The sequence below is a fragment of the Pezoporus occidentalis genome, unplaced genomic scaffold (assembly GCF_034315485.1).
Source record: "Pezoporus occidentalis ecotype Australia unplaced genomic scaffold, CSIRO_AGI_Poc_V1 ctg11, whole genome shotgun sequence".
Lineage (NCBI taxonomy): Eukaryota > Metazoa > Chordata > Aves > Psittaciformes > Psittacidae > Pezoporus > Pezoporus occidentalis.
In genome coordinates, this window is record NW_026912886.1 from 7,272,525 (window position 1) to 7,298,060 (window position 25,536).

The 25,536-nt window shown below is 37.4% G+C and overlaps 1 protein-coding gene across 2 annotated transcripts; it reads right to left on the reverse strand.

Annotated features, from left to right (window-relative positions):
- Positions 1–1,741: 1,741 nt before the first annotated feature.
- On the reverse strand, positions 1,742–24,893 carry COPS2 (COP9 signalosome subunit 2). 2 transcript variants are annotated; one of them, XM_062629126.1, is made up of 13 exons: positions 24,685–24,893; positions 14,658–14,771; positions 13,535–13,612; positions 12,859–12,984; positions 11,287–11,397; positions 11,070–11,147; positions 10,024–10,198; positions 8,803–8,981; positions 8,643–8,695; positions 6,254–6,351; positions 4,449–4,531; positions 3,279–3,337; positions 1,742–2,498 (listed from the first exon to the last, which is right to left on the reverse strand). In XM_062629126.1, exons 1-13 carry the CDS (start codon positions 24,736–24,738, stop codon positions 2,354–2,356), a joined length of 1,353 nt encoding a protein of 450 aa, XP_062485110.1. In that variant the 5' UTR covers positions 24,739–24,893; the 3' UTR covers positions 1,742–2,353. The 2 variants fall into 2 exon arrangements, with proteins under 2 accessions (XP_062485110.1, XP_062485119.1); XM_062629135.1 differs by having other exon boundaries at positions 11,287–11,376; positions 24,685–24,888.
- Between the last annotated feature and the right edge of the window lie 643 nt (positions 24,894–25,536).

A 25,536-nucleotide genomic window follows, 5' to 3' on the forward strand; every position in this document is an offset into this window, starting at 1 on the left:
AGTCCTCCACAACAAAAAGATAGAACAAGGGAGCTAGATGGATAGGACAGGATTTACTGCAGTATTTCTATTTCCTTCTTGGAAAAACCCAACATGCCTCCAGACTTAGCTGGGATGGGAAAGGTTATATGAGTTACAACAGAGAGTCTAGACTCTTTTTTCAGGTGATACTAAGTTTATGCACAGTTCTTTTTTTCCCTCCTTTAGAAGAAAATAGTTGTTCTTTCCCACAGCAAGGGTGGCAGGAAATGGCAGAGAAAGGAAATGTGCTGAAATAGCTGTCAAGGTCTCCATGGGAAGGAGAACCTTGAAATAGCTGTCACAGTCCCTTGTCCCTAAGGAAGGAAGAACCTTGCAAGATTTGCTATGCAAATTAAAGTCTATCTGTAGGAAGGGTCCCGGTTAATGTGCAGTATTATTAAGTTCAGTTTCACAGCACCAGATCTTGGTGGAATTTTCAAAGTAAAAACTGTGCTGCACATTACAGCACTGTAAGTAAATACTATCTACAGATTTTATGAAGAAAAACCTTTGCCTTTGCATAAAAACTAACTTCAATTTATATTTATATTTTACTATTAAGTGGATAAATTACAAACACCTATTGGTAAAAATATGCACCAGTGAAGGAGAAATGGCTCACCCAAGATTAAGCATCATGCTACTCATGCAACACATTTAAGTTCTACTGTGTAAACTCTAGGGAAAAAAGTCACTTGCTTTGACAACTGCAGAGCAAAATAATTTTCTAAGGGACATAATTACCCTTCAGATGAAAGTTAATTTTATCCTATTTAATTATACACTGTTACCAATTTAAATCCTGTCCTAGAACATTGAGTTTTCCATGCTGTCTTGCATGTATGTGATTGCCATGTGTCATTTATTAGGCTTTTCCATTTTTTTTGGGGTAGTGTTAATGGCTCTGCATCCATATTGTTTTCCTTCTACTGTACCAGTGACTGTGTGTGGCACTGCACTGTGCACCATTACACCATACCCTCAGCTTTAAAACGGAGTAGTTGCAGTTATGGAAGAAGTGACCCTAAAAAATTGCTTCTACATTTCTGAGACCTGCAGGAGAATTTCTGCCAGCTCCAGAAAACCTGCTACAGGAAGGTAAGTGTTGCTGGGGTCAACACTGCAGCTCTATATTTTAAATGGATCTGATGACCCCAAAAACCTTCGGACATGAAAGGCTTGTGCCTACTATGTGACAGGACTTCAGGACTTGAATAGCAGCTCTGAAGAGACTACATTACAATTAAGCATTTGACACAGATGTGTCTCCACACTATACACAGTGTCATTTTATATACACTGAATTTGGTCAAAACCACCACAGATTAGGGAAAAAGATAACAATCAGGGTCTGCATTTCTATTCCCAGGGTACTGCTTGGCAAACCTGTATTCTTGAAGTACTGAAATAAATACCAAGCATACTCCTGAGAAACACCAAATACCCACCAACATCATCTATACAGGACTGATAATAGTTGGGTGTCTTGCAAGATACCTGCCAGCTTTTAAACTCTTAAATATTTATGTTTAACTACTTCCAGGAGGGAAGGGAAGTGGAGAAAAAAAAAAATAACAATCAACAGCACACATACCAAGGTTTAGGCTTAAAAATCTCCATATTGTCCTTTGTAAGTGGGGTGAAGATGAAGTAATACCTATTTTCTTTTAAAAATAACAAAAGTAAAAAGTATAGCGAAAGCACATCAAGAAACAAACTGTACAATTTCTGAACTGCACTGTTTATTTTGCTGCTTGAAACCTAAGTGACAGTATGCCACTATAATTATGGGGTTTCTTCTAAACCTTTACTACACTGCAGGTACAGAAATATACGGACACATTTTTGGAGAATTGACATTTTGCAAAATGCAGCAAACATTTCAATTTATACATGAGAAAAGGAAGTGTTCCAAAGGGTATGCATTTCAAGTTATTGCAGGTTATTTCTGTGAGAGAATTTCTGTAGGTAAAACATGTTTAAAATTAACCAACGGTAATGTGTCAGTGTATTTAAAATCATGACAAAAATCTTCTCTCTGGTCATTAATTGCCCCTTTGACAAATTACTACGATGTTGTATGTTTAGGGCAAGATGTCAATACAGCATAAATCCCGTGGCATTTTGGTTTTCTTCTGGAGATTAAAGCTGTTTTTTTCTTGGGATAAATGCAGCAGCAAAACACAAACCAGCTGATCAAAAAAGCACTTCTGCCATAACTCCAATAATTTCAGGGCACACCAACCGACAGTAGTTTTGCCATTCCCAGTTCTTTTAAGGTTTACATCACTGCACTGTTGCCTTAAGTACGTTTGTGAAAGCTTGTTTTCTGTTAAGCCAGCTTGCTGACTACAGCCTGGTTGAGAGAATTTAGTTGGTTGGTCCATTTATCTAACGCAGTATACCGTGCACCACCTCTCTTCTGATGATCCAGTTCTAGGAGCTGGTTGACTTGATCAATTCGGCCATGTATAGTGCTGGAAGTAAGTAAGTAAATAAAATAAATCTCTAATGCACATGGAAATAGGAGCTAGCAATAAATCAGAAGTAAAATAAGAGGTCATCTTACGCAAGACAGACATAAAAGTCCATTTCAAAATCCAACACTTCTATAATATATTGACTTGGGTAGTCCTGCCTGTTTAGTTGTCATCATGACTGGAAATCAAATTAACTAATTCATTGGGCAATGCATATTTCATCTGCCAAGCTACAACCCACATAAGAGTCTGAAGCAATACAAGGTAAACAGTCCTTGAAAGTCAAGAAATCGTGGAAAATAGTGATTTATGTAAAAAGAAATTAAACCCACATATGGATTATATTTTCCTAGTAGCTATAACAAGTTATCCTCCAAAAAAAGACTTTACAAATTGTAATGAAGCTTTTAAAGTCAAACAGAGCACACTGCTAATCTGTCAACCTGAAAACATACTCAAACATACATGGGTATAAGCAGTAATTACTAAGAATAATATTTTTTGTAATTTCATAATATTCAAGTAAACGATTACGTAAATCAAAATTAAAGTACGGACACACTGCTCAATCTCTCCGTTTAATTTTCTTGGCTCATGCCTTACAAATACGCTTTACTGGTTATAAGCCAAGCAAATCCAAAGTCAGCATCATTATCTTTTGGTTCTAGAATCAACTACTATTGTCACGACGACACAAAAATACTGTTTTGTTGCTTAGCATATGCTTTGATTATTTTAAAGTAATCAAATATCAGTGATCAAGAATAAAGTACATACTTATCCAATATGCACTGCACAAGCAAGCTTTCCACATCAGCTACATCTATGTTTAACTCCTAAAAGAAAAAGAAAACTCATTATGCTGCTACTTGGTTTTGCAACATTAAATCCTTCCAGTCTTTATTTTTATATACAGGATTTAATTTGTTTCTTTGTGTTCGAAAGAGTCAATTAAGTAATAAACTATTAAGCAAAGGAACTCCACCCAAAATATACAAAGCCAATGACCAAGAAGAGATCAGTAACTTCTCAGAAAAGGCTGAAAAGCCTAAAGCAAAACTCTTGCAAGCTCCAGAAATGAGTTCCTTTGCTGACTTACTGGAAAACAAAGAAACAAAAAACCACCACCATCACCACACCACCTCCCCTCCAAACCTCACACACACACAAGAAATAAAAACCCCAAAACCAAAATCCCTCCACCAAAACCCAGGAAATAAAAAGAAATGATTTTCAGAAAATAACTGGTTTGCACTCAAAACCATTTAAGGGGCTAATTGCATCTTCTAGCTCAGGCAGGTTCTACAAATCTTAGGTTATCTTAAAAAAAGGCATACAGAGTTCTAAAGAGAATTTAAGCATAAAACCCAGGCATCTCTAATACTTCATGACATATTGTGGAATGCTGTGAATTTTTGCAAGAAAAATCACGGACTCACAGGAGATGGAAATAGTCATCTATTGTCACTGGGTTTTGATTTTGTTCTTTCCAGATTAGGGAATGAAATCAGAGATTCTAGTATAATAGTTGGTTTGTTCTATTACCACAGTTCCATAATTCATACAACACAGACATCTGATGATATCTTTTGAACAAAAGGAATTAAAATTTGGATTTTTATGTTCACAACATTTACATTCATAATTACATTTTGAGTTACACAAATTTCACTTTTTATAGTTCTCTTTGGAAAACTGCTTTTCTATACCAAGTACAACATGGTAATTGAGTATTTTAGAAATGTATCATAGTACCTATTATAAAAAACATTGGGATGACACTTGCAATTTACATATTCGCACTGCAAAGCTGCCAGCAGTGCTTCAGTATTACTTCATGGTTTATATTTTAGATGTTCTATTTCTGGAAGCACTGTATTTACTTAAGAGCTTTTATTCATAATTAATCATTTACTTAAGCAAATGAAAGGCTCCACTGACACATACCTTAGAAATAAAAGGAATATGTATTCTTGTGTAAGGCTTAATTAATTTTATAAGCACTTGTGTTCTGATGTTTCGTAAAAGCTCTGTAAGAGAAAATAAATACCGTAAAAACAACAGTACTGAAATAAAGATGCGATACAGATCCATATAGAAAGATATCCTAAATACCATGATCTTTTAAGGTAGTAATTCATTGAGGAGGGGAAGGATAACAAAGTAAAGGGATCCTTTTTTTCCAGGGATCCAAGCAACATGTGATTCTGAAGATGGACAGGCAGAGTTGAAAACTGTTTAAACACTGAGCAACATATTCCCTAATAAAAGTTTGTATTATTCAAACTGGATAAATCATACAGATTATTGCACAATATATCTGCCCCTCTAATTGATGGCTGGAAAGCTTGTCTTGTCCAGAAGTGAAAAGAGGTACTCTTAAGGCTCTGGAACTTAACGTCTGCGTGCACATAACTTCATGGGGAAAAGTCAGATTTTAAGTTAAAAGATCAGGGCATAATGGTATAATTTTGAGGTGGAATTGAAGTATAAGAGTCTCCATGAAGTGCCTGATTTTGCTTTGATAAGATAGTACAGCCATTGTTTTAGAAATTTCTACATTGTTAAATTTAGATAAAATGAAAGCATAAATTACAATTGTAAATTAACAGAAAAAGAGCTAGATCTATTTTTACCTAACTAGTTATACAAGCACTGTTTATATAATGAAAAATAACACTGAAGTCCAGCTCATGTATCTCAACAAAACTAAGGAGAGAAAAATAATGAGGCAAAGTATGTAAACATTATAACCGTGAATGTACATTCTGTATCATTACAGAGTGAAAACAATGAGAAATCACTAGGCACGTGAGGGGGGAAACTCAAATTTTCTTCAAACATTTGATTCAACTGTCCTCCATCACTTGCTTTCCAGTTCTGTTACACTTTCTTCCTTAAGCATCCGTCTCTCTAATCTTACAGAATCTCCCTGCAAGACTTTGAAGCTTACCAGTAGTCGACACATAGCAGCAGTAGAGGGGTTATATTTAGTTTCCCCTGCTGTTTGCCATGTTCTCTTTTACAAACAAGCAGTGTAAGAAAACCAGGTCTCTGCTCTTTTATTTCTTGTAAATATCCAGGTAAATGACCTTGCTATGCCACAGTAAGCCCTATTCTTGATGAAAACAGTAGTTATCTGAGAAACTGGACACTACATTCAAGTGAAGAGACTTAAATTATCAGATACATGGTAAATGCAGGGGTAACTGTATTTTCTTATGTTAATGGAATGAAAGAGCATTATAGTGTGTTCCTCTTGTATTTTAAGTACTAGAAATCCAAACACTGTTTTCTATATTAGAATTATGTGTCTTGTTACCTATTTTATTACTACACATTTATTAATACAACCTTCATTACACTGTTTACATAATTTGTCTTTAATCTGAAGAAGAAAAATAACCTTATGAACTATTGAACATCTAACTGTTGAGACTGGCACAAACCACCTTTACAAGTAAGGCCTGCCCTTCTTTCATCGTTTCAATGGAAAAAAAAAGCCACTACGCAAAATATTTAGTGCATAACAGCACCGTAGATACTATCTTAGAATATCCACTCTTGCTAGAATTTTCCCATTCATTCCTGCAATTCTTCATGGTCATTCTACATGCCTGAATGCATGTTGGCCTTGATCAACTTCTAAAGAACTTGGAAACAGTAAAGGAACCATCCACAAGTAATTACAAAGAATTCTTATTCTACCAAGTAACGAAAACAAAAAGGATTAAAATAGCCTGCAAAAATACCTTCAATGTGCTCCCTTATGAAGGGATCGTCCATGATGTTGCTGTGATTTGTTTTCAGAATCTTCTCAAATTCCGTGATGTCATTATTCTGATAGGCACTGCACGAAACCCAAGAGACTGAATTATTATTTTTAAAAGCTAAACAGACTCCTAAGAGTGTGCTCTATGCTTCTAAAAAACCCCTTGTAGGAAGTGTTGGTGGCAAATAATTTTATTTAGAACCTTTATAAGGAAAAGCTATTTCAACATGAGGTGCAACAGAAATGCCCTGTCTCCCATTTCCATTTGAGCAGTATTTACAAGAGTTCAGTACGAGCATTTGGTTATTCCACAAGTGCACACTAGTTTCAAAACCTCTGTAGTTTAAAAAGTTATTCTTTAAATAAGCCTAGGCCCTAAAAATAGCCAATTTTGAAAAGTATCACTACTTGAATTTTGGCTTCATGAAGCTATACTTTATATAACAAATGTGAGCTAAAAGGAGTCTAGAGGGTTGTTGCTGTTTGCAGAATGTCCATTTTAAGCTGATTTCTAAAAATATGAGAAAATGGAAGAAATCCTGACTGCTAGGATCAACCATCAGTAATTCTGGTGTAATATTACTTTTTAGGTTTTTATTTACAGCTAATTTTTAGTTTATATATCATTAAACTAGTCAATCTTGTTATCTGAGAGCAGATTACGAAAAGGAGGTGGGTTCAGACACCTGTTGTTCAGTAGTGGCACCACAGCATTAGTTAAGAGCATTAGGGTAAAAGCGTAACCACTGAAACAAGACCTTTTTCTTCAAATATATTGGTTTTACAATTCAAATCTATCATCTTTGCTTACAAGAACGATAAGCTATAATAGGAACTACCTACTAACTAACCTTACACAGTAATTTAGTTATACTAAGCTACAGGCTATCAATGTTTAACCTGGAAGACACAGTGTCCAATGCACGCTTTCAACTTCTGTTTAATATTAAAATAAATGTTTTAAGAACAACATTATTTTTCCTTCCTAGTCTCTGTATGTTTTTAAATTGGTTTTTAAGCTGGTTAAAAAAAAATAAAAATCATCCTTTACTATCAGTAAAACGGGCAAGAAAAAGGCCTGTTAAATTTAATGTGGAACTCGATGAGTTTATAAAGAATTATATGAGTGGAATGGACATGAAACCAGTAAATTTTCCTCCATAATTAAAAGGAAATTCAGTCAAGTATATTTCATTGCTTATTCCTCAAGTCTCTTTTTAACATACATAAAACATTCAAGTTCCCAAAGTAGAATATAGGAAGAATTAAAAATATAATTGTAATCTTTGGAATTCATTTTATCTTCTGTGTATTTCTTATCTACACTGCTTTAATTGCATTATTAATTTTAAAGAAGTTACACTCAAATGTCAAGATAAAAGACATAAACAAGGAATATGAAGAAAATCAGATTGGGTAAGGCCATCTGGAGTTCCTTCTGCCTCAAATTCACATGGAACTATGACAGTGAAGTAGGAAAGACATGTCTAAAGTGCAGCTATTGGAAACAGTCTTGTAATATGCTGCTAGATAATTTATTCATGATTATGTCAATAATGGATGAACAGTCTCACTTTCAGAAACAATTTGTATGCATACAGTAGTACACCACAGCAGTATCAGAGTAAGGGTTGTTCCAACACGAGATCAACGGTGTATTTCAAAGTGTGAGCAGACATTATTTCTTATGTAATGAAAAGGTGGGAAAAGTTTTCCTACATGTTGTTTTTACTTGTTCGTTGTTTTTACTGATAAAGCAAAGGCAGGATGGGTGGATGGAACCGGTTGGCTTCAACACACAGTATACAAAACCTGACTCAGTTCAATTTACTTTACCTAGTGATCTTAATATACTAAAGGTTCTCACATCACTGCTGCATCAAAGAGGTAATGAAGGCTTCTTTTGAATTCCACGTTTGAAAGACAGAGGAGATGACCTGACAGTTCAACTTCATATTCCTAGATTATGAAACTCCTGTAGTAATCATGCCCATGCATCCAGTTAAGTCTGTTGGCTTGGGTATGAGAAGTCAATCTTATCTCAATTTCTCATCTATAACCAGCCAAACGCAAAGAACAGTTGCCATGCAAGGTGGGACAATTTTTTTAAGGGAGAAATGAGGTTTTTGTCACTGCATAAGAAATGCAGCATAGTAGAAGATAACAGCACATTTCTGTATCCCTACCTGGTACAGTACATATATTCACTGGCATGTCACAGTAAATAAGTTTCTTAAGAAAAACAAACAGTGTACAAATATTTGTCCAATATTTATGAAATAACTATGGCAGCTGCGTAGAGAAAAGCCAAATGCTCCATTTCTGGTTTGGACACTATTTTTTGTTCTCCAGATAAATTAAAATCTTACCTTACTAAATTTGTCATTGCTAGAATTTCTGGATCATTTTTGTATGGTTTCGCCTAAGGAGAACAGAAAGCACAATATGCATGTTTACATTTTAAATATTTTTTGTCTTTTGAATAATTTCTCTCTCCACTGGGGGGGGGATGAAAAATTTAAGAAATACCTCCTGAGAGTCAAATGGATTTATTCCAGATTTCATGAGCATGTTTGCTAAGACCAAGTATTTTAAGCAAGTGGTTCTTCTGGGGCTCCCTGATTCATCATAATTCTTGAACGCTTCAAAAAAATCAGTGTGTGCCTTTTCAAACTCTCCTTCTCTTAAGTGCATTTTGCCTCCACATTCTGAAAAGAAAAAACAGATTAAGAGCAAGGAACACTGTGTGCTTGCTGCTGACTACAATAATTGTACTCAGAAGTTCAATGCTATTTCTAAATAGATTACTGAAATATTTTCAGGAGTCTTTTCATTCTCTGAAATTGCTAGGGAAAAAAGAAAAGCATGAGGGCCTTCACATGCAGCACTGCCATTTGAATAAACCCATTCCACAGAAGAAAAAACAAAACCCAACCCACACCATAAATCTGAAAGAACACGAATCCTTACAGCCAATAATTAGTTTAACCTTATGCTAAAATACTAGAAAAACCAAAATGGAATTTATCTCCATTTCAGAGGTAACAGACTTCCTGTATTTATGGAACTCTTCCTATCTGTTGAGCAAAACCACACATTAAAAATGAGAAATTATCTGTCTCCTTTTATTTCTGAAGTACCCACTGCTGCCCAATTACCTATGCAAGTGCCTGCACCAGGGGAAGGGGAAAGGCACAGTATTCTGGAGAGTTTTTTTCAAGTCGAATGGCATGTTTCCACAATCATTCATCATTATGGTTAATAAATAATATTTTCAAGAACATCTTAAAGCCCTTCAGTTTCTGATTAATTTCACTGAGGTGAGACACCAAGCACAAATTTATGAAAGGGGACTGCAGAAATAGCTGTCCCTTCTGCTAGCAGTCCTGTCTAGCCTTTTTTTATCCTTTGCAAATGCCTTTGCATGTATCCTTTATTGCCTGCTGTGGTGTTAAACATTTAAGTTCAAGTCTTCTTGTTCTATTGCTTCTCTCCTACACTGTATGTAGCCACTGTCCTGCCCTTCTGACCTGTGCATCTGTTACTTAAGCACCAAGAACAGCAGAGCTGAAGTCCCACAAGAGGCAAACATTGAATAAGACTGTAGCCAATGCATTTGTAGTTTGTCTGCATCTCGACCTACAGCATCGCCTGTCTTTACAGCTGGAACTGGAAGGAACATTAATTATCCAATTTTCATAAAACCCATCTATGCAACAGAAGTTAATGAAAAACTCAAGATTAACTTGCCTCTGATAACTCCCATGATCAGTGGATGAGGAATGGCTGACTTGATGTGCAATGACTGTTCATATAGTGCTTTAAGTTTTTTGTTATTTTTCTGTGCTGTATACATTTGAATTTCCAAAGCATAGATTTCCAGTAGTTGAGTACCTTTTTTTAGATCATCTTCCCCATCATCAGTCTAGGATAGATTAAGTAATAAATACTGTGAAATTTTAAGAGAACAGTGATTTCAGTTTTATACTAGTACCAAACACTCTCAGTAATTTCCTATAGAAATAAGGATATTTCTAAAGCTTAAAAAGTTTTGATATAGCAGTTAACACAAAGCATAATGCTCAAAGAACTTATCACAGGCCCAGTTTTGAAGACTCTTATTAAAAAAGTCATTATTTTTATTTAAGTAAATCTTTTCCTCAGAACTTTGCCCTTTATTTTCTGTTTTCCTTAAACCACACTCTCAGCATATAAATGCAATGACTGACACACATACATATATGTATATATATATAAAAATACATACAACTCTCCTGCTGCCTATAACAGAACCATTTCCCAGATATTTGCAACCCATTTTTCATGCTGGAAGAAGAAAAGGGGACACAAACAGGCACAGCAGGCAGCATGGCAAATTTCCACCCCCCTTCCAAATGGAAAAGGGACAACTGTACTTTCAGTTTTTAGTAAAGCTCACTTGGAATCTGCAGTATATTTTAAAATAAGTGTCTGTGCATTACAGATTATTCATAATTATTCATTATGTCCTTCTCATCCCTGCAGCTGACTAAAAAGAAACTTAATCAGCAATTGTGACTATCTTTAAAAAATCATCTTTAGGCAAGGCATAAAACACATCCTTTTCTTGTTCATGTTATCAAACAGATAAAATAAAGCAAGCACATTATTTCTTCCCTCTCTACTAAGGCCCAGCAACGGTGCCTCAAAGGCCAACAACAGATGTAAAAAAAACCCTAACAAACAAAACAAATAAAATACCCCTACAAACAACAATGCTGTTTACTAAGCTGCAGTGATTTGGAATATAAGCGTACCTGGCATGACTGATGCAGCTGACGCAAAATCTTTTGTAACTTTCCATATTCTTCTCGTTCTAAATATAATTTGCCAAGCTGTAATGAGAAAAAAAAAACAACCAAAAAAAAGCTGAAGTACTAAGGTCTACTAAGATTTCACAATTATAATTTATAAATAAGAGTCAGCTGAAGGTGTCACAAACAAAAGCGAAGAAGGGTAAGTTGTACATTTTACCTTTGTGTTTGTCTTAAACCACAATCTATCATTCTTAGCATCTTTCAGAGCTTCAAGTGTTGTTTCATAGAATTCCTGAAGCAAATCCATCTGACATAAAAAATCAGAATTCTATAATTGTAAACAGCAAATTTGTACCTGTTAATGAAGTTAATCTGAACAAACTAAAAATGCATGCTTGAACTTCAAAATAAGAAAGGTACCTGCATCTTACTGTCTGCTTTTAAATTGTAAAGACCTTCTAAAGTAACAAAACTAAGTGCATTAGCTTCTCTCATATGAAATAGCTATCAATAAAGTATTCACATTTTAAGACTTTAACCATCTATCATCCTAGTGAAAATGAAAGCCAACTTATACAAGCCCATCTTATATAACCAAGCGATAACATTCTTATGTTGTGTAACAGAAGACTAACACTGGCAGCATTGCTCCTACTTAAAAGGAGAAAAACAAAAATAATTTCCATATCAAAAAGAAAATACAATTTACAAAGAGAGAAATGGTCAAAGGAAAAAAATGCTTTCTCCTTTCTACACTACCAATGCTGCATCAAAGAAAGCTTTTGAACACATCAATCATTTCTTTGCATAAAACCCCCAAAATGGAAATCAAGTTACTGAGTGTGACCTTTAACAAAGATTCTACAGAAAATGCATTAGTATTGTTTATGGCTATTGTTCTGTGGGGGACAACAGATCTGTGCCTATACATCAGGTTCGGATTTTCGGACTGGCCCTCCAGGTCTGACTCCAACTGCATTTAAACCAAATACACTGACCTCTGCCAACAAGGTATAGTCTAAGACAATCCTTTAGACCTTAAGAGTCAACCTTTCAACTATTAAACTTTCATTTCCTAACAGTGGCAGGACAGGAAGGAATGTGATAATGACAGAGGAGTCATCACTAAAGACCGGTGGGTCCTCCGTATGCAGGTGCTACTTCACACAGTCAGTTAGGGGAGGTTTCTACTCTCCATAAGGCTTCTACACCACCACAAAAGAGAAGGAGCTGGGCTGTATATCTATGAACATGTACCTAGCTTGCACAGTACACCCAAAGACAGGCAGTATTTAACACCAACAATTCATTGCAACATTCTTCTAAGGTTCCCTCCTCCCCTCAAAAGAAACAAAACAAAACAACAACAAAAACCCCACACAACAAAAACAAAACACCCCCAAACCAAACAAAAACACCCCAGAAAAGCTATTGTTTAATTACAAATCATATTTCAGAAGGCACTTGCATGTGTAGATGCCTAAAAAACATGCTAAAAAAAACAAAGCAGAAAACCCCACAAGAAACCACTAGCATTTACTTTACTTATTAGCATAAAGATACCAGGTAAATTTTGCCAAAAAACCTCAAATTTATGACGAAGTTACTTGTGTTGACAGAATCCATAAAAGGGGGAAATCTATTTTAACACAGGACAGCAAATTAATACCACAAATATTCCCTGTTAAGATCAAAAAACTCCAAACCAACAGAGCACCATACACAAAAAAGTCCATAGTTAAAAAAACAAAATGGAAAACCATGAAGAAGAAAGAACTGATGATCTAACCTGCTTGGAAGTAGAGATATAATCAAGAATAGAATTGATGGATTTTTCAGAGTAATTCCTTGTAACTGCACTCCGTATGTAGGTCAATAGCTGTTTATATCTGTTCATCATTTCAGGAAAGTTAGTCTAAAAGAAAAACAAAACTATTTCACAGTTTTTGTTTTAATGATTAAAACCAGAATTATATCTTGCAAATAAACATACAAAAAAAAAGCATAACAGAAAAGACTATGCAGCAATGGTTGCTATTAGGAGCTTTTACATCACCACTTTATTCATAAGCAGAATGACAAATAACCTCAGGAAGACTGCATAGAATAGGCATTTATCTCAATGAAGAATGCAGAATTGGCTATACAACTGTTTGGAATGGTTGCATACGTAGCATATAAATTTTTCACTGATTCGTTCTGGTGAAGTACACATATATAGAAACATTACTGGTTTCAGTGGTATGATATCTCAGGAGAGCAAGAACTACAGCAGCTATTTTGCATCCATTTTGTGTTCTGTCCTGGTTTAAGCACTACCTGTCTGTAGTAGCCATTAACAGATGCAGAATACAGGTTCTAGCAGATTCAGTTGTCACAGCCATAAATTATAGTAACTATATAAGATCTCTGGGTCAAATACATATTTATGCCATTTACTCTCAAGTGATAACTGTAATTCTTACCAATTTAAAGTTTATTTTAATCATCTGTTTCAGAGCTTTGAATCCCCATTCTCCTTTTTCACCTTCAAGCTCCAAAACCTGAAACAGAAGAATTTTTTAAATAATATTTATAAAAGCTTTATTCAAACCTAAATTGATTTGCAGCTTGTTTAAAATGCACATGTCGCATACATGCCTTTTCCCCCTCGCTTTGTTCCTTTCAAAGTAATGTTTCACTCTGCCCTGCTTTTCAATTTTACTCTTCCCTGATATTGAGAAAGCTACTGAGAGGCATGTACCTTATTAGTTTTCACAAGCTGGCTCATACAGGGAGAGTCAATTGTTATTTATAGGCAACAGCAACAAAAACAAGTCTAACAGCAAACATTAAACTTAAATGCCACTCCATAAATGCACATACACAAGAAAGTTGTAACATCCCCTGCAACACTGACTCAACCCACCCCCCTGACTAAATTAATCACAAATTTACACTTCTGGGTTTCTCTATTTTCTTCACCTATCAGAAAGGCACCTGGGCTTTAAAGTAACATAATTAAGGGAATGTCTTGTAAGTAAAAATTTTAGCAAGTTTTTGTTTAAGTCATGTATATAATATTGTTAGACACCATGAATAAGCCAAGAGATGCAAAGATCTATTTTTTGCTTTAAGAAGTTACATATAACATACTGCTTTCTGGTGACAGTGTGCAAACATTAAAAACTTCAAACTGACGTGAAGGAAAGAAAACTCTGTGTCACTTAGTGTCTATACATTTAAAGCTTTGGAATTAGACAGCAAACTAAATATAATACATAAGACACTGGGGGAAACACCATGTCATTTTAAAAAATAAATGTATCTGGCCTTCTATAGCTGACACATGAAAACACACTTAGGACTGTTTATTTAACTTAGTAAATCTTGAAGACTAAAAACTCAGTTCTTTGATAAAATAGGACTATTCCATGTCCTATTTATGCTCCCTAAGAATGATCCTGAAAGGCAGTCAGCCAGGAGTCTAAATTGTCAAGTGGTAAACTGAGCACATAGTAAGCTAAAATTGCAGAAAATAACCCAAATGATAACAAATATTTCTAAAATGTGAATTGTTATAAGAAAGAGAATATAAAGAAAGAAAACCTTCTGAAAACTGCTTAATGCTGCTTTGGGATCATCTTCCTTCAAAGCTTTGGAATTGTAGTATTGATTTTCCAGATCCACATTTGGCTCCGAATTGCTGTCCTCAGAATATTCCTACATTTTAAAGAAAAAAAAAAGAAAAAAAAAATTAACAAGAAAAAGTTCAGACCATTTAATATTCTGTAAAAAAATATAGTAAGGTATATTCCTCAAAATGCTTGTATATTAACAGAAATCTTCCAGTTTAGAGCATGTTAACAGGTATGGACTCTTATGATGGTTTCGCCTCTCTCCTATTACTAGGGCAGCCTCATCATCCACCAACACTTACCTGTCAACAGATTTCTTTCTGGACTGACAAACTCATAGCTCTATAACTTCACTGTTATGACAAGTACATGTTGTATTACTAAAATTCTGCCAATTTTGGATTTTAAGGACAGATGCCTAATAGCATACATGATTTCAGTATGTGGATGCGAACATGCTGGCCACCAGTCTTCTGAAAGGCACTCAGTTATATGACCTTTGCTATCCACAGAAAAGACTCTGGCTGAGCTGTCACACAAGTAATGATTCAGCTACAGAGGATATAAAATGCTGCCATGAATCTCTCTCTAATCTGCCTTTTTATGCTGTAACAATTCATACTTGTCTAAGGAAATTTAAAAAGAAGAAAAAGAATAATGATGATAACAGCAGCTGCTTCTGTGCTGAGAAGCAGGAGATGATTGAGAAAATGCTACAGATAGTGCCAAAGAGGGTGGGGTAGGGCATAGGCACAATAATTTAATCAAATAATTACCCATCATGTACCCCAGTGCCAAACAAATGGAATAATTTACTTCTACCAATTATTACTTCATTAAAAAAAGAAAGTACTCAGAGGCTTTTTCTGATGAAAAAAACCCTAAATAATTTAACTTCTTTTGCTGAAGGACAGTGTTGCATGTCTGAATGACAAAACACTAGCTAAGCTCAAATAATAATTTCATTTGAGGTTTACACGATTCAAAACCATTTCATACCTCTGCATTTTCTGAACAGATTGCTTAGCTATCAGGAGACAAACTGTTTTAACAGAATCTCTTAAATCTCAAAAGTTACTGTTGTCAGAGTAACCTTCCCTTTTAACAATTTAAACTGCATAGTCAGGTGCCCTTCTTTAAGTTTGAATTTCTTTTACTGTCCTCCTTCACCATGCACTTCATTTATTTTTATTCATTCACGTATTTCTAGTATTAATGGACTCCTTCAAAACAATGAGAAGGAATGAAAAGGAGATGAGGCAAAAAAGCTCTTTTAAATTTAAAATAGCTCTCTCTTCCCTACAGTGTAAGCAAATCTTTCATAAGTTTAATTATTTTTTTAATTTCCAATGGAAAAACGAACTATGGGAGCTTACAGTTGGCTCAAATTTTATTAAAAGTGGTCCTTGAAATATTTATCCTTCAACCTGATAATATTTCTATTTGTTACAGGCAGGGAAGTTGCTCATGTATGTATGTATTTATACTCAGATGACATATCAGTATTTAGTGATAATGAAATGGACTTTCAAGCCTAGTGTGAATCCTGCAAACCAGTCTTCTAAATTCCCAGAGAACTACAAAGCTTGGTATTGAAAATTGCAAACAAAACAGGAAGCAAGTGTCTTATTCCATTGGGCAGACTTTAATTCTGGTTAGGCTGGTTTCAGTAATTCTTTACCCTATTGATCCAACACTGATGGAGCTGCTACAAAAACATGCACATGATGTTAACAGCTGTAAGCACACCAGGCACCTGAAGAAAATCCAGGCTGCCAAAGCTTAAACAACACAGCATTTAAGATACATGTAATCAGCTGATGTCTTGTTTATACTGAACTTGAGCAACAGGGAGTATTTTTGGCTTAAGTATCTATTTGTAAAGATAAAAGGAGAGCAAACTAAATTAATTCCTTTTAGGAAGCAATGTGCTCTGTTAGTCTAAAGCCAGAAACATCTGGATTTTCATCTTAGCTCTGGCAGTGATTCTGGAAGCCTTTTCTCAGATAATTTTTCTCAATGGTACTTAAATATCCCATAAAGCTATTTTTATAATAGTATTAATACATACTAGTGTTAAGTCTAGATACCTTGATTTTCTAATGGACACCCTTCAAAATGCATCAAAGGTAGTGTTCTATGTTCCCACAGCTGTATTTTTCCACCACTTGATGCCTATTTGCCTTACATCTAATTTAGAATGTTGATACAGACTCATGACTCTAAGGGAGACAGGGCTTTCCTACTTCCAGAAAATGTAATGCAAGGTGCTTACTTTAAAAGACATGTTTAGACTTAATGGCTGTGAAAAAAAAAATCAACTACGAACTAAATAGGAGATGATGCTGTGAATCTTTAAACAATTAAAAAAACTCCAAACCTGCTATGTAGTAGATACTGCATCTTAATTTAAGCACCAGTGCTAACGATGCTAATGCTGATTGATTCAGAAGGACCAGCACTCCATCTTCTTTTGATGCAGAGATGGCTTAGTGCAGTATGATACAGATGTGAGATAATTCACAGAATCATAGAATAGTTAGGGTTGGAAAGGACCTTAAGATTATCTAGTTCCAAAGGAGGAAAGGAAAAGTGTGAAGCTGTATCCTCAAAGTTCAAACTAAGAAAAAGATGCATCTCCTTCCCACTACTGAAAACAGGAAAGTTCTTTTAACAATAAATTCAGATACCAAACACCTGACCTTTCTGCACCCCGTTTAACACTCATGCTTCCTTCCTGAACAACTTCCCTGGCTCAACCCTTTTAGGTGAGAAACTTTCTTGCATCAAACAATGCAGTAAAAGTGCACAGAAATTAGGCAGAATATCAGGTTTACAAAAAGGATTTCTACATAAGTCTAAGCATCTCTACTGTACCATCTAGACCTAATATTCTGCATAGTGAAGAGCACCCTTAATTATTAATGTATAAAAGCACCTGTGTGATATAATTTAGCTCCAGCTGACATAAAAAAAGCAAAAGGCCTAAGAACTTTCTTTAATAAGATGGTGGTGATATTTTTAAATGGACATCAACACTACCAGTTCAAATGAAAACAACAGAAGTCTGAGTACATAGAACTGATCTTTGAAACTCATTTAGATCTCCCTTCCTGAGAGGATCAAAACAAACAAGTGCGTTTTTTTTTATCATTACTCATTACATTAGAAAGCCCTGATACAGCTTTTTAAATATGTAGTTAAAAGACAGGTTAAACATTATTTAAACACTGCGCCACTGAAAATCTGAGTGTTCTAAATGCAGTCAGTCATAAACAATCCAATCCTACCACATAATTTTTGAAGGAAGAAAAACTACCATAGTAGCTAAACTGCAATGGAGACAGAACCTCTGATGTAGCTTACTCTGCCTGGAACACAGCTCTTTCAAATAATGTTAATAAGAGATAAATCAGTACCAAGGAACCAATTTAAGTCTTTATTATACTATGGATTATGTTTTCACAAAATTCATTTCAACTAGTAAACAGCTTTGAGACATTAAGCCTCAGCTTCTAAAATGAACATGCGCAGAAGACAACTCGCCCCAGTCAGCTTTAGTCATCCTTTTTATGGCACGGATCCATTTGCAGATCCTCCACTAGCAAAGGCAGGTTAAAGGCATCCAGTACTTCCTGACCCTCTAGTCCTAGCATCCTCTTTCCCCTTCACTGCAGCAATTCAACATTTTATGCTGTACGAGTCCTTCAGGATGGTGGATCCTGCTGGGGCTGAGAAAAGAGGCCTGCCAACGCTTACCCAAAGTCCTAAGGCTGGTGAGCAATGGAGCGGGCAACCAGGGAGGGTAAGAAAACCAGCTGTGGTTTTCTGTAGCAGGAGTCTTAGTCAATGTGGTCTTGAGATTATATTGTGCTCTTGAAGTATGGCAGAATAAGGTACATGAACTTGGAGACCGTTAACACTGTATCAGTGACATGTAACAGTAGATATGTGGCACTCTGGCAGATGATCAGGTTAATGTGCCACTCTAAAATTAAACATGTACGAAACCAAGATAAAACCATTTTGTGAAAACTACCCTTGTACTAACTTTCGTGTCCCCTCTCTTGCCTTCCTCTAACCTCTATATGGAAAGTGGAGGGGTGGTCTGAACTTCTGCTTTACTCTATAGAAACCAAACTCCTATTCTGCAAACCTTTTTCCAAAGAAAGGAAAAGTAGCTAGAGAGAGGACAACTTTCAGACAAAAGACACAATAGAAAGGGTTCTATTTCTGTATAAATTTATCCTTCAAGGCCATTGTTAACAATACTTATTACTGTCCATTTTCAATTGCTGGTAGTTTTACCAAATTTCAACCACTGGGGCTGATTCACACCATTCTTTTTTGTTGAAGTGCAATTGTTTCTGAGAATAAGTCTGGTACAAATTTTATTTTACTTCAGCTAAGTTTGTTTCATAACCATGGCATTTAGGAGCTCTGCTAACTCTAGGATTTGGAGCAAAGACCTGGTATTTTGCAAAAGCACTAGTGATGTGGGCTGGGGGAGAGGGGGCTCTTTGTTTGCTTTTAAAAACACAAAAATGCCCAAATGAGGCCAACAATAACAAAAGAAGACAGTAACTCCTCAATATATTAATATACTAGCTTGCCAGATAAATTTCTTGAACATTTCACCTACAATAAACATGCACTATTTTCACATAGCTCATACGCACTGGCTGCCAAAGTAACCAACCAAACACCATCCCAGCAGCAAGTACAACTTGCATTTGCTCTTCCTGGACCATTGGCCCCAGGCACTCACACAAAAAGCAAGTAAGTTTCTATGTGCATTTGCCACTGGTATTCAGGCACATGAATACAAAAAAAAGCAATCAGACTGGAATGCAAAAGAGCAAGGAGGAAAAGAACAGAGGCAAACCCTGAGAATAAAAACAAGAGTCTGATTTGTGTAAAAAGTCTGCAAACACTCAACCATGCACTGGGTATCCAGGTTTTCTTTTCCAATTTCCAGGTCTCTGCTCCTACTAACACTACAAGTGATGTAGTGACTGCTGGCTCACACCAGGGCTGACACCAGGAATCAGTCTGTGAAGCCAGCAATCTGCAGTACAGTCCCGTGGAAGGCCATTGCTCTCTGCCTTTTATTTCTTTTAAATAGAAGTTGGAAGAGGCACATAAATGAGACAGAAAGCTGCAGAAATAAAACCTCTGGTATTATGACATGTGAGGAGTACTGCAAAGAAGTGCCTTTTCGTTCTACCTCTATCACACATATTGTTTGCTGTGTGCATCGTTTTCTACAAGTCCAGGTTTTAGCATACCTTAGATTAATTTACTCCTGTTTAACACCCAACTGTATATCAGATCTGGGGAACTCTGTTCTGAACACAGAGCTAAATAACTCTCTCTCAAAAAAAAAACAAACCAACAAAAACCAGAACTTACTGATGCTTGTCAATATTCAGATGCAAAGAATTTACTAATTATTCTCATGCTTTTTGCCTCAATGCTTACTTCTTAGATGTTATTGTAATGAGCAAAATAAGCCCCAAATACATTAATGCCATGTTTAAAAATGAGTCTGAAGAGAATGCACAAAATAAAATATCAGGACACACACTGAATCTATAAAAATATGAAGCAGTAATTAATTCACAGAACAAGATATCCTGTCCTCCCTAAGCTCACTTATTTATTTTTTAATCACATACCAGTGTAATTAAACCTAACAAAGAAACAGAAGAGGGTAAAGTGGATCTGCTCGACTTGGAATTGTTTGCAATATACATATATATGTATACGGTTTTTTTTAAATGATGGCAACACTAAAACAAAGAGTTGGGAAAAGGTGACCATATCTGCATGAAACTTCAGTTCTACCTATTAAATGCATCCATATAATGTAGGAAAATCTCACTTTCTATTGATGAGACTGCTTATCAAGATTGGTAACATACAGAAATTCCTTTTGAAATGGACTGTATTTCTCCTTGTTGGAAAGAAAGAGTGAACCGATTCACATTTACTAAGCTACCACTCTGAGAGCTTGAAATAAAAAGTAACACTTTTTAAGTAACAACTGCTATTTGTTAATATTAATACAGCCTAAAAAAGGAAATCCTCAGTAATCTGAAGGCAGGCTCCCATATTTGAGCTGTCTCCATGAACCTGTAGCCGTCTCACTGGGGTGCAGACTGCTAGCTCTTTGCTGGAATTGCATACAGCTTTTCTACTGAAGTGACTTAAATAATACAACTCTGTAACATAAAAAGACGCTGCTCAGCAAACAAATTTGTCTATCCTCCGGAACACAATAAAATGTCTCATTAAGAGCACCACAGACAAATCCTCATTTATTTAAAACAAGGAAAAAAAAAGAATCAAGTAGATGTATTACAACAACTGTCAATGTGTTGTCATTGTGCCTGGAAGAATCAATTTCTGGAGAAAGGCCGAGTTTAGTCTCAAAGTCAATTCTAAACATAGCTTTTTGTTTGAGACTGAAAACAAAAGTGAAATTTACAATGGTCCTTCCCTTTCTCCTTCTCCACCCTTGAGCAGAAGCTAGTAAAAAGAACCTGGATGGAAACAAGGCACATACAAGGCACCTAACGGCACCAAACTAGAAATTAAAATTCAGTGGTTTTCATAATGACCAGTAAACATTACTCTGGTCATTGAAGCATAAAGTGGAATAATCCATATTATAATCAAGGCTGTCACTGTGCATTACCAGCAAATTGTGAATCTAGGTTCATCCACCCACAAATATAAATGGATTTTTTTCCTCATACCCAGATCTTACCAACTTCTATAGCAGTGGCTGAGGTCATTTACATGCAAAACCCTTGACTTTTAGCCCAATAAAAAAAATAAACAGAAACAGTCAACCCTGATCATAGAACAGAATCACAGAATGGTTTGGGCTGGAAAGGACCTTAAGCTCATTCAGTTCCAATCCCCTCTGCCATGGGCAGAGACACCTTCCACTAGAGCAGGTTGCTCAAAGTCCCATCCAGCCTGATCTTGAACACTTCCAGGGATGGGGCAGCCACAGCTTCTCTGGGCAACCTTTGCCAGTGCCTCAGCACCCTCACAATAAAGAATTTATTCCCTGTATCTAATCTAAATCTCCCATTTAAGTTTCATATGGGAGGTGTTCCAGCCCTCTAAGCATCCTCATGGCCCTACTGTATCTCATCTATAAAGTGGGTAGTCTTCAGCTGTTTAACAGTGTAGTGATTAATTATACAAAAATCTATGATGAAACTGGGAAAGAGCTGGGGCTTCAGAATATCTGTGCACATTTTGGTTCACGTGTAAAACATTTGCATACTTAAGGATATTTAACTGACTGGTTCTACATAATCAGCAGGTTCAAGAGCATGTTTAAAGAGGAACTGCTATAATCACCTTCCAGCAACAGCTGACAAAATGAAAACTTTTTGGGGAGTCTTCATTACTATTTTTATGCCAGTAGCTACCCTGAGAGACCTGAATCTTGTTTTGCCATGCTGTATTTTTAATAAATAGCTATATTTTCCTTTCATTATTTCTATAATTATTCCCTCTCCTCCAATCCAAAAGAAATATTCACTAACACTCACATGTGCTCCTTTATTTTCAATTCTGTACTCACCTAGAGTACTTTGGTTTGTACTTTTTTGTTGTTGTTGTTGATTCAGACCCTTCTGCAGCAGCCTTTGACACTGAACTTGAGAACCACAGATCCCCTTATAGCCATTCCTTAATTTAACTAGATTTGTATCAGCATGAAAGGAACAAATTGGGCCTTGTCTTCAGGGCCCCTAACTATTTTCCAGAACAATTTTGTGGTACACTGCTATTACAGTCTCAAGCACATTTGGAAACAACATCCAATCACGGCTGGTTTGTCCGAGAATGCTGAAACTAGTCTGGCTAGAATATTTTTATTCTTAAATTCTGTGTTATTTTGGGGTTTTTCCCCCCATCAGTTATAAACACAAATTAAATATAAATATCTTGTGTAAGCATTATTTGATGCTTTACAAAGAAATTACATACCGAAAAGAAAAAATTGACACACTTGCTATTACAAGCAGTATTTTTTTTCATTTTGGAAAGGTCTGGGCTAGTGGTAATTTATAACAATGAAAACGATCCAGGAAAAGTAACTTAGGAGCTGAAATTTGCCACAAGCAAGAAGTTTCAGAAAGGCTTTCCAATGAGGAAGAAAGCTCTTCAGAAAACAGATCCACAGGAAAAAGCATTAGACCAGTAATTATTCTAGAGGAAAACATTACAGACCGTGAGCTGAGCTGCATCCTTACTCAGATTCATATGTAGAAAACTGCATTTAAAGACTGAAAAATGCAATTCCAAAGGTTTCTCTACATGTTCAGTTCTCATGCTGTGTATATTCACCATGAATTCAGCTGTTTGTATTCTTTTGTATTGTATTCAATTGTATAACATGAAAAAATAAACACAGTATCTTAAATCACAACATGGATTTCAGTGTTAATGAAAGTGAATGGAAATTTACTGTGGAACAAACTGGATCAGTAACATATTTTTAATAGTCTCAGTGTATTTCCTCCAGAAACCTTGTTTCTAAAAGTTTGTGAATTCATTCATGGACTTAAGTAGGACACTTACAGTTCTTGTAATACTAACATAGGAAGCTCATAAGGTAAAGTTGATAATGCACATCAAACAAGCGCTCTTACATGAATTTCAGAAACTCAAAACCAGAGCTTTTATTCTATAGCCAATGTCATCAATGTCATCTAGCCCTTCTGGGCCGCTCTTAACAAGAATGGCTTGGAAATGATGTCAAAAAAAACCCAGACAAGTCTTTTAACTGAATCCTTAAGTAACAGTGGTTATTAAGTGATCTGGTAGAAAGCAAATCTTCCAGAAGCAAGTGTCCAGGATTTTTCAGTGAAATTGCAGTACTGTACATGCAGGTTTAGCTGGAATGAATGAAATATCATTCAAAGCTCAACCAGACAGGTTTTTAAACATGCCTCTGTTAAAAAACCAAAACAACCCAAAACCCAACCAACCAAACCTCAAGCTCCAATATAAGATAATGGCAACAGAATTACAACTAATCAGAAAGCAGAGAAAACATTTTTTGTTTCAAAGATGACACCTACTTCATTTACCAACATACCCCAAGATGGTTTTACTAATTGAAAAAAAATTTGGGGTTTAATAATTTAAAGGATACTCACTACATCAAAGCAATCCTATTACATTCCCAAATTCCCCCTGAAAAATTGGTCTGTTGCTAACGGCAAGCAGCGGGTTTTTCTTTTAACTGTAAAACCTCAGAGCAAAATCTGTTGTGAAAAATGTAACCCCGTACAACATGAAACCCCCAAAACACTGCAATTAACAAAAGAAGGCGGGTGGGGCGAGCAGCTTGCTAAGACTATAAAGACAAAAAGTTAAAACCGAGTGCACCCTTGGCATGTTGCATCAGAAACCGGCTGTGTGGCCATTTCCCCTCACTCTCCTTTCTCTTCCCCCCACTTTCCCCGCAGTTGGACGCTTAGGCAAGCACACGAATGACATCTACCCCCAAGGCCCCGCCGCAGCCACGGGCGGGGAGGAGGACAGACAACTTCGTGACTCCAGTTCGTGCCCGACACTTCGGGCCAGAAGCAGGAGGAGAGAGGGAGGCAGGGGGTCGGTGCTTTCCCTTCCCCTGACTCCTGCGGAGGACAGCCGGGAGCCCAGGCTCTCCCGGGGCCTAGCTAGCTGTCCTGGGCCAAAGTTGGCCTTTTCTCTGCTAGAGGTGGCAGGGCGCCCTGCGGGGCGCGCTACGAAAGCAGCACCCGTCCCTCACAGCCGCTGCCGGCTGCCACCCCCTCTCCTCCCCGGGAGGGAAGCTTCATCCTGTCAGTGCTCCTGCACGGGGCAGCACCCGGCGGGGCTGCGGCGAGCGGCGGACGCGCCGCGTTACCCCCGGCCCGGAGCCGCCACGCTCCCGCGAGACTCCTGTCCGCGCCGCTAAGCCGCCGCGCCTCCCCGCGCCCTACCAAGTCGTAGTCCTCCTCATCATCGCACATGAAATCATCCTCCATGTCAGACATCTTGGCCGGAGGACGGGCGGGGGGGGGAGGAAGGAGGCACCGAAGACAGCCCCTTCTCCCACAACCCCGCGCGGCGCTGCCCAATGTGGCTCCGCTTCGCCCGGAACCCGCAGCCGCCCGCCTCCCTCCCGCCCCCGTCCCGGAGCACACGGAACCCAATCCGCGCTGCACCACCGCCGGCTTCCTCTCCTTGCTAGCAACCAGCCCCTAGCAACCGCGGCCCGCTTCCCTCAATCCCTCTCGCCCTGTAGCGGATCCCTGCGGCTCCGCCTCGCCCCCTGACGCCAGAGGGGCCTCCCCGGCTGCGCCGCGCTTCGGTGGGGCGCTGGGCCTCGGCTCTGCCCGCCGCCCGCCGGGGCGGGCCGGAGCCGTGGGCGGGCCGCGATGGAGGGGCCGGTGTGTCCGTGTGTCCTGGTGCCAGCGGGCCGGGCCCGCAGCGAGTGCTGGGGCTGAGCGTCCCCGGGTGGCAAATTCAAACAGCCCGGCCGCGCTGCTCGGTCCTCAGGGCAGGCTGCGTGCCCCTCGGTGCCGCCGAACAACTTACAGGGACTGCGCTGCTATACACCAACAATACCGCAGCAGCAGTTTTGAACTGCGTAAATGTAAAAGCCACGGCCCTTACAAAACACCGGCTTTTACACAGTAATTTCTGCTGCCACCTTCAACTGGGGAAAAACACCCGGCAGACAAGCTCTGCCTCTCCACAAACACGAGGCCCCTGGTTCTTGTACGTTCACAGTGTTTGCTGGGTGTTCAGATTGTTCTTTTGGTGGACTTTTTATATTATTACAGGTTTTC

Bases quoted from the DNA above. Each gene is read 5' to 3' on its own strand.
- COPS2 (XM_062629126.1), bottom strand. From the start codon at position 24,738: ATGTCTGACATGGAGGATGATTTCATGTGCGATGATGAGGAGGACTAC. The intron at 6,352-8,642 runs GTAAGATTTTAA...GGTTTCGTGCAG, and splicing joins GCAATGACAAATTTAGTAAG to TGCCTATCAGAATAATGACA. The intron at 2,499-3,278 runs GTATGTACTTTA...ACTTACTTCCAG, and splicing joins GTGCAGTGCATATTGGATAA to CACTATACATGGCCGAATTG.